The following is a 9,443-nucleotide window of genomic DNA, read 5'->3' on the forward strand; positions in this document are numbered from 1 at the left end:
AACATAATTACAATTCAAAGTGTTCAGAAAAAAATGTATAGATTAAAGAGATGAGTGAAGAAAAGCAGGGTTTTTTTTTCCCCTCTCCTCCTTTGCACTTTGGAGTCAAGCACATACCAACAGGGAGCTCCTGAATACAACGGCAATTATTTTTAATCCACATTCTCTTCTTTCATTGACATTCACCGCAAAGATGCAGTGAATGTAAACCAAGATGCTAAGGAAACACAAATATGTGTGTGCTTTATTGTGACACAATAAACAAGGTAGTCAAAAATATAAACTAGAAAAAACAACAATGATGATCTACATATCCATCTCATCAGCATTCATGGCAAACATGCTTTAGGAACCTGTAGAAGCGCAAGAGCTGATCAGCAGCAATCTTTGCTAAGCTTGTGCCCACACAGCCGCAAAACCAAGCCTCATGCATTGTACATACTATTTCAAAGGGTCACCTCGTTTTGTGATGCACTGCATAGAGCTGGGAAGAAGGCTTTACTATGTGAAGAATTGCTTCAGCATTCCTAATAACGCAGACATCATTCAAATTCAAGACATCAAAGATTAACAAATCCTTTTATCACAAGCAAAGGATGACCTCTGATTCAAGTCAGTTTCAGTCGATCATTTCTGTCACTGCTCCCTGTCAACGTCATTCTAAGCCACACGCAAGGTTAAGAAAACATTGTTATTAATTAAACTGAAACGGATTTGCTGTAAAGCTTTGAATAAGACAAGCTGTAATTAAATAGAGATCCACACCTCTGTTCCAGGTCACGAATCTTCTCTCTCAAAGGAGCCACAGCCTAAAGAAAGTTGGAAAGCAAGAAATGCATCAGTTCTCAGCGCATAATACAAATTACACTGATTCCATTGTGTGTGAAAGTTACCACAACAGGATGCTAATGCAGGTTTATGAAAAGACTCCAAAATTTTTATGTTAATTTGCTCCTTTGACTGGGAGAATGTGATCAGACAGACTACCGTTACATACATCTGTGCTACTTTTGCATTATTTTTCCTCAGAATTCAAACAGTATTTCAGCTCTTTGTTCAATCACACCGAACAAGTCAGCTATGGATTAGCTTTGATTTGTGCACAGAAAATGGCAAAACCAATACATTTTATTTTTACAATTACAAAAATACTGTTAGCCTTACTTGAGAAAGTCAAGAAGTGAATGTAAAATAAACAAAATTACATCAGAACGGGCAGCAGTGAAAAAGCAGGGAACTATATGACTTATTATCCAGGTTCTCATATTTGTAATAAATGAATATGGAGGTACAAAAATGGGAACAGCAGTACTTTAATGATTACTCAGCTCAAGTTTAATTATTCTAGATTAATTTTAAAAAAACAACTAAAAACTTAATTATTCTTTTAATTTAGAGCAGTCAAGAATCTGACACAACTGTTTTCTCAAAGTATTCTCACAATGCCTCCGGCTTATTCACATATTCACTGTCACTATTTCTTTTTTTTCATACCAACTAAACAAAATGATGTCATATACGAATTTTTAATTGGTGAGGCTTTTTCAAGGCTTTTATAACCAAAATATTTGCTAAAATGGGAGAGAATGGGCTAGAAATTTTTCTAAAATTCAAATCAGACAAATGGCATCAGTTATCCATACACGTCTTCAGCATCCAGAGTAAAATTACCATCTGCTGTTTTCTATCTGGCATTTCACAATAGGTTAAAACAAAAAATAGATAATCAAGTTTCTGAAATGTTTCATTTTTTTCCCATACTTTAATTTAACTTCAGTGAAAATATTTCCAACCTGTGAATTGATGCTGTCTGGAACTGGCAGACTCATCGGCGTTTAATTTAAATGCTCAAACATTTAGTTAAATCTGTTTGTGGACATATCTCTTGCAATTACAGAGGTGTTGAGTCATCATTAGTTTGTGTGTTTGTATTTCTAAATAATGCCGGAGCTGCATTACATACATCACAGGCAGATATGAGATATTATTTCAAAGGCAAGCTAACTCTTTAAAGTTCTAAGGTCAGCGTGATAAAGTAATTATTTCTGTTAAATATGATGTGAGAGTCATGTTTTAAGCAGGTCAGGAATAAAACTGTGTTCACCACAGTGTGAAAAACCACCAGAGAATCTTGGGTAACAGTTTCAATCAAAGCTTCAAAGAATTACTAATAAATTACTAATCAATCCAAGGGATGCATCCAAAATCCAAAACTAAAAATTAATATTCCGGCTTACAGAGGGCCAGTGTTCACTGTGATTACTATCAACAACTGGCTTCATGTCACTCTCAACTCCTCTGCGCAGTTGCAGTTGGCTTTTTGAGAATTATAGTTCATCTGTGTCATCCAGTCATCGGCATTTTACTGACAATCTGGTTTTTGTTTACCTGCAATAAATTTGTGAAAAATTTTAAATACAAACTCACTCTAATGAAAGTTTTAAATTGTTAGTATTTTGTTCCTGCAAAATTCTAAGTAATAATTTGTGTTTTAATAAATAAAGCATACAACAACAAGCCCAGATACTCCAGATATGTGTTGGGTTACTCCAGGGTTCTGCATCCTGCTGCTCCGGAGCCACAAGTGGCACCTTTAGCTAAATAAAAATAAAGAACTAGCTGATGTTTTTAAAAGTAGATGTGAAAAATGTGTTTTTCATTGAATTAAACTTCACAACAGAACAATACTAAAAGAAAAAGCAACATGTTCTTAGATCTATTTTTTCTGTCATCAGGTTTTAGCCGCACCAGGTAGTAGAAACGAGGCTTAAGTGTTTTCTACATCTTTTCTACAAATAAAGATCCAATAAAAGAAAACATATCCATTGTTTTTGCAAATGTTTCACTTGTCTTCATTTTAAAACTTAAAAATGCAAATTAAAAGGTTAGTTCTTGAAAAAGGACAAATTTACTTTAGTAGATATTTATCAAAAGTTATATAATTTTTGCTTTTCAAAGGGCATGTAACATTACTGGCTGTAAATGGGTTTTATTTAGACTGACTCAGGATAAAAATGAAAGAATAAAGTTTAACCTCTAAGTGCTGTGTGTGAGGTCACAACAACGCAGCCTGCAAAAGGATGAAAATGCTCTTTAGCCACAGATGTGAGCCTGTGGCTTCGCTCAGAGCAAAGTGACTGCTGCAGCGCTACAGCAGATGACATTAATTTAGCTGATAAAAACAAGCCGATGCTGCATCCACTCCAGATGTAGCCGAGGCTTTTTGATGATGTCGGCCACAATATTCACCAACAGGTTTCGCTTTAAGGGATTTTAGATTTCTTCTTCAAATTTAGGCAAAATGTAGAATGCTTCATCTGTGTTTTTTAAAACAGAAAATACAAAGTATAAAAAGAAAAAAACTTTTTCCTCACAAATCAAATACTTTCTGAGCTTTATCGACTTATTTTGTTGTTGTAGCACTGCAACTTTTCACCTTTCTTCTAAGACGTTTTTAAACTGTGTGACTTTAAAACCATCAAAGTACAACAAATCGCAAAGATTTTGCCAAAACTTACTTCATCAATTTTCTGCTCAATCTTCACATCTCCATTTTCTTGTATCGACCTATTCCGCAAGAAAATGATAAGGCAAACAGATAAGGAAAGAAAATATTGAGACATGAGCAAGTTTTTCCCACATGAGATAAGAACAATATCCATCATCCCAAGCCCATTTTGTCACAATGGAAACTTGTAAATAAAAGCTTGTTACATAACACATACGGCAGGAAATCTATAGTGACTTTAAATTCTTTCTCCCTATTATTCTGCATATAATTACCAACAATTAAAAGCCTGTCGTGTGTTTTAAGGAAAAGCCAATAAAGGTTCAGAAACTGGGAAATAAGATTTTAAAATCAGTATGTACTGTAATCTAACATTTAGCCAGAACGGCAAAGGAAGACCGAGTTTAGTTGCTTGTGTAATCTAGAAAGTGCACTGATCAAGCAAAGGTGCCGTTTTAAGTTTATCAGTGTATATTTTTTGCTAAATTCACAGTGAAAAACAAAGAACAGAGGAAGAAGCAAAAGCTTTTCTTAGTTGTCGACATCAAAAACCATCAATTACATGTGACTTAAATAAGAGAACAAATAAAACTGAAGGTGGACTTAAAATTAAACTTGATGTACAAAAAACAATGATAAACTGGTTTCGAAACATGTGACATACATATTTTACATCAAGTAGAAGAGTGATAGAAAAATAACTACTTTTACCTCATGTTTGTATATGTTCCCCAAACAGCTGGAAGAGAAAAGGCAAGGACAAGTTATGATAAAAGCTTAATGGACATAACACAATACTTCTCAGGAACAGCCTTTTAGGAGTAGCAGCAATTTAAGACAGAACATCAGAAAGGAGGAAAGCTTGGAGAGAAAAATTGGTTCAGTGTTTTTTTTCTCATCTTATCTGACAGCATTGTGCATATAGTGCATACACACCCAAGTGGTTGGCTCCAACTATTGGTAGGATCTTCCATTTAACCATCATACCTGCCAGTAACCTAAAAACCAGTTTCTTTTTTTCTTAAAGCTGCCACTAAACATATTTTTAGTTTTCAAAAAATACATCAAACAATCCACAATAAAACTAAATGAAATAAAACATTCAAGTTTTAAATGTTTTTTTTAAAAGCATGTTAACAAGAACAAGAATAGTAATAGATGCATGCTATATGTCTAAATTTGACAGTTTAACCAGATATGAACAAGTTGCTACATTGTAAAGCTGTATAGGTACCACTCTATGAAAAAGGGTCAAAAATCATCTATTTTTGCTTAGCCATGTAAATTGCAGTACATTAGCAACGTATGAATTTCCCAGCGCAAAGGTACAAAGAATCTTTTTATGGGGACTTTGCCTTATTTATTTATTTATTTATTTTTACATACTTTGCAGTTTTTGGAAAGAGTACAAAAAGTACATATTTTATACTAATCCTAACTAATGTGTAGCTTTTCAATGTTGTGACCCAGACTTGATCTCATGCTAAACAAAGGTAGGAGTGTGTATCCAGCCCCAACATGTATGTTATCGTTCAACAAAGCAGTTTTCAGTCCTGGTCGTCAAGACCCCCTGCCCTTCATGTTTTAGAGGTGATGGATGGGCAGCCACCCATTTATTTAGGTCAAGTGTGTAGAGGCAGGGAAACACATAAAACATGTGTTTAGCAGTGGGCCACTGCTCTAACATAGACACGCAGCTCAGTAAATTAAAATGTCATTAAAAGTTCATTAATGTCAGACTCATAAGATTGAAAGATCTGAAGAGTTTATTTAAATTAGTTTTGATGATTATGACTTGCAGCTGAAGAAAACCAAAAATTCACTCAAGAAATGCCATGTTGTTGTCTACATAATCGCAGGAAAAACTGCTGACCCAGCGGACACTTACTGATGTCCTCCACAATTCTTATCAGCCGTCTTTCAGGAAGTTTTAAAGCGTGTCTTACTTCCCTCAGCTGTCCTAATTTCATTTTCCAGAAGAACTTGGCGCCTATCCACATGTAGCCCGGTAAAACCAGCCCATTGTTCTACGCTTCGCTTGGTAGAAAAGGGTCTGGTATTGAGAAACAATTGCTTCCTGGAGGTCTCTGTCGAACTTTTAAACTCTCCCTAGTCTCGAAAGTTTGCTCGTGACATATGTAATGGACCAGTTTGACAATATGAAACTTAACGGAAATTGCCTGCACTGTAAACAACCATCCTCCATGCTCGGACCGGCACTTCAGAGAGACAAATGTCGATCCGCACGAAGTGGCTACAAACTCACATGACTTAAATCCCATTGAGAATCTGTGGGATGTTGTCAAAGGGAAGGTCAGCCACTCCAGACCCAACAATTCAGAGAAGCTGAGAGCTACTTTAAGCCAACGTAAGCAGATCCACGGGCCATTTGCCTCTATGCCTACTGAAAGTTCATCTCAGTAGGTTGCTGTTTTTGTAAACATCTTTAATTACATACCATTTTACATTCTAAATTAATACAATATTACTATAATATTGAAATAAATCAACTTTGCAATGATTTTCTAATTTGTTGAGCTGCATCTTTATATTAGATAATCATTTACAAATGTTGGTTTAGTTTTCATGATTGAGAAATTAATTAAAGGAGTTAAAGAAAAATCCAGGTCTGGATAAGTGGGGCATGTTTTTACAGAAGCTCCTTTAAAAGAAGTAAGAGCATATTTATCTTTTGTTCGTTCAAGCAATCACCTGGCAGCACAGTAAGGTTTCACAGATATTATCTTGATGTGTTAACACAGCGCTGCCTTCCAGAATGTTCCCACAGGTTAGTACACAGCTGCTGATGTTATAAATAAAATATCACCAGCATAATGTGGGGAATTATTCCCTGGCTTTGTTAAGAATAAAAATAGAAGCATAAACCTAGGATGAATGATTAACCTGATGACAGGTTAAGTAGGTCATATCTGATTTGTCCAGTCACTCAAATTGATTTGAAGATGGTTTGTTTTGTGAACGAAGAAACACCGCTCATCCAATTGCCAATATTTAATCAGTCCAACCAAACCTATGATCTATAATCACACCAAAGAGTCTTGATTTAGTATCTCCTTAAAGCTCAAGAACAATCACAAAAGGCTCTAGCAACACAAAATGTCATGGATTTGGTTTATCCTCATCAATCAATAAACTAATAATGTTTTGACCAACATCAATTAGTTTTCAATGTTTTTTTGGAATTTACTTAAATATCACTCTAAAGAATTTAAATGTGCTTCATATGCAAATGTTACAGGTTTAAGTAGCTCTACAAATATCAACTAAATTCATAATAAATGACTTTGGTGTAAACCTGCAAGTTTTTTTGTTTTTTTTTCTTCAGCTGTGGTTCTGTATTATTGCTCTTGTGAAACCCGTTTTTTTGTTTAAAGAAATTCTTGATTTTAAGATTTTGAACTCTATGTTAAATAGGCAGATAATCTCAACAGCTGTTACCGTTACTGCACTTACACAGTACTATTTATAGGACATTTAACACGCATGGCCAGCTACTGATATTATTGAAGATTTAAGATTACAAATATTGTTTCAAAAATCACCCCAAACAATACTATCATAGCTTTCCTTTTACACTGCTTTTAATAGCATTTTCTCTGGTCGTTTAGAGCAGAGTAATGCAGCAATGCTTCTTTGCCTATAACTTGCAATACACTGCCGGTCAGCAGGCTGAACAAAGGCTACTACTTTTTTTCTCTCACTTACAAGACAGTGTTTGGAAATATCTGTGGTTGCCAAAAGCAAGAGCAATGGTGTGGAAATTAAAGGAGCACCATCTTTTACTAAAGTAACTTTATTTTAAAATTATGAGTGGCATGGGCTGACTAAATACTGGGTATCCCAGTATTTAGTCAGCCAGCATAATCATTTTAGTCAATAAACAGCATAAAAGCAACAAATATTCAATGTATTAAGCACTTAAAAACGATTCAATTAATTGGGTGTTTAGTCTTCAATTTTGTTTAAGTTAATATATCAATTGAAATCACAATAAATATATATTACAGATACCCAAAATAAACATTATGTTGTATAATTTTTGCAACAGTAAGAATAATTGCTGCCTTTCTGTTTATAATAAATTAGTTAGATAATTTCCATTTTTGTTTTAAAAGGTTAGTAAAGATACAGTAAAACCAGGGGTGTTTTTGGATACTGATCCATGCCTAACATACAGTACTAGTAAAAAACCCAACCAGTTTCTTTTAGACCCAAGCTCTAATTCAGTAGTTAAACAATCGGTTATTTTAGCATTAACACTATGAATTTCTCTTCTAGCCTATTAAATAAATTACGACTCTCAGAAACTGTTGCCAGGAAACCATATTGCAACCTATTTTTTCCTACCTGCGTTTGTTTTTTTTCTTATTTTGTCTAAATGGGAACCATTCAGGCTTTATAATCTACATCCCGGGTGCTTGGCCACTATTGAGAGTTGCGGCAGCCTGTTGTGTTGTTGGAAGTTTCCACGGCAGTGTCAATGTGTAGTTGAAAAATAATCATAAAGAGATTTAAAAAAAAAAAAATTAAGATTATCATGCTTGACAAATTACAAGAATATCAAATCAATGTACTCACAGGCAATGTACGCGATCAAAGCGAGAGCAAAAAGTAGCTTCATCATTCTTCTGTTTAAGCCTGAAAGCAGCCAGAAGACCCGCTTCATCCTCCGATCCAACCAACAGATCCAGGAAACCAGTTGGCCACCCGTTCAAGTCCAGCTAGTGCATTTTGGGTCGATGTTGTTTTCATCTGATGATTTCTGGGTTAACATAAATGCTGGGTGTCACTTAAAATGTAAATAGCTCCTGGGGAGGACAGGCTTTTAGCTGCTCCTGCAACGTCAACACCAAGCAGTTTACGTGGCTAGCAGCGTAATGTATACAGGTAGCAAACAGTTAGCTGTCAGGTGGCAAGGCACGCTGTGGAGTGATGACAATCATACCTATGTTAATGCTTATTTACCAGAGTTAACATTTATTCCCTTATGGGAAAACGGGTTACTATAGATGATCATATATCCTAGGCAAATGCGTCAGTATTGTCAATACGAACTGCGATATCAAAACAGTACGAACCCAAATGGTTAGCCGTTAGCTTCACGTTAGCCGCGTCGGGCTAGCATACTGCTTAAACTCGCTGCCTGTTTTCTTACGTTCACTTCAGAGAACACAAAATTTAGTCTCAAATCCGGACTTGGGTGCAAAAACACAACCGCCTCTCATTTAAACGTCCCACGCGTGCAAACATGACGGAGTTGCTCCGCTCAGCTGGGCCGAGGAATAACTGAGGAGCGACTGTTCGTCGCTCGATTTATCAGCCTGTATGACGTTCGTTTCACTTTTGCACAACTCAAACAATAAACCTTTTGTTTCAGTGTCACGTTACTAAGATTTTCCTTGCTTAGCGTTAACAGTTTTACACACCCCTAAACATCACGGCAGTCGTTTCAAATTTCCAGAAAGAGATTGATGTTTGTGAATACATATGCTTTTTGTACCAGTTTGATGTTCCCATTTCAGCCAGTGTGGTCTGTTCAGAGCTTTAATGGTTTTTAACTATAAGTTACTGACATCAGACTAAGAATGAAAACTTAAATTATTTATTAATCCCTCATTTTTAAAAGTAAACACAAAGCTATTAGTGAAAAAGTATTTAGCTGGTGAACAATTTGTTTGACTGCTGATATGTTTCTTTTTTCTGACATTCTTTAGTTTTATGCCAGATATAACAGGACCCACAGCTTACAAAAGAGTTCTACTTTTATCACATCAGACAACAGAATGTTCTTTAGTCTTACTAACAAGTCATCAGGGATTTTTAGGAGATTAATATTTATGTTGTTTTTGCTCTGCAGTTGATTTTCCCAGTATCTCTAAAAAGGATGCCAGCTTTATTCAGTCTCTTTTTATGG

The 9,443-nt window shown here is 35.3% G+C and overlaps 1 protein-coding gene across 2 annotated transcripts in view; it reads right to left on the reverse strand.

Annotated features, from left to right (window-relative positions):
* uxs1 (UDP-glucuronate decarboxylase 1) overlaps positions 1 to 8,845 on the reverse strand; it is a 34,689-nt gene extending 25,844 nt beyond the window's left edge. The window contains exons 1-6 of one of the 2 annotated variants that reach the window (XM_023337469.1): positions 8,608 to 8,845; positions 8,108 to 8,291; positions 4,220 to 4,247; positions 3,519 to 3,567; positions 766 to 809; positions 459 to 527 (exon numbers count right to left, since the gene is read on the reverse strand). In XM_023337469.1, coding sequence (XP_023193237.1) covers positions 459 to 527; positions 766 to 809; positions 3,519 to 3,567; positions 4,220 to 4,247; positions 8,108 to 8,195 — 278 coding nt within the window. In that variant the 5' untranslated portion in view covers positions 8,196 to 8,291; positions 8,608 to 8,845. The remainder of the gene's footprint in view (positions 1 to 458; positions 528 to 765; positions 810 to 3,518; positions 3,568 to 4,219; positions 4,248 to 8,107; positions 8,292 to 8,607) is intronic. The other variant, XM_005798057.2, reaches the window with a different exon arrangement.
* Positions 8,846 to 9,443: the final 598 nt, after the last annotated feature.

Source organism: Xiphophorus maculatus, chromosome 7 (assembly GCF_002775205.1).
Source record: "Xiphophorus maculatus strain JP 163 A chromosome 7, X_maculatus-5.0-male, whole genome shotgun sequence".
Classification (NCBI taxonomy): domain Eukaryota; kingdom Metazoa; phylum Chordata; class Actinopteri; order Cyprinodontiformes; family Poeciliidae; genus Xiphophorus; species Xiphophorus maculatus.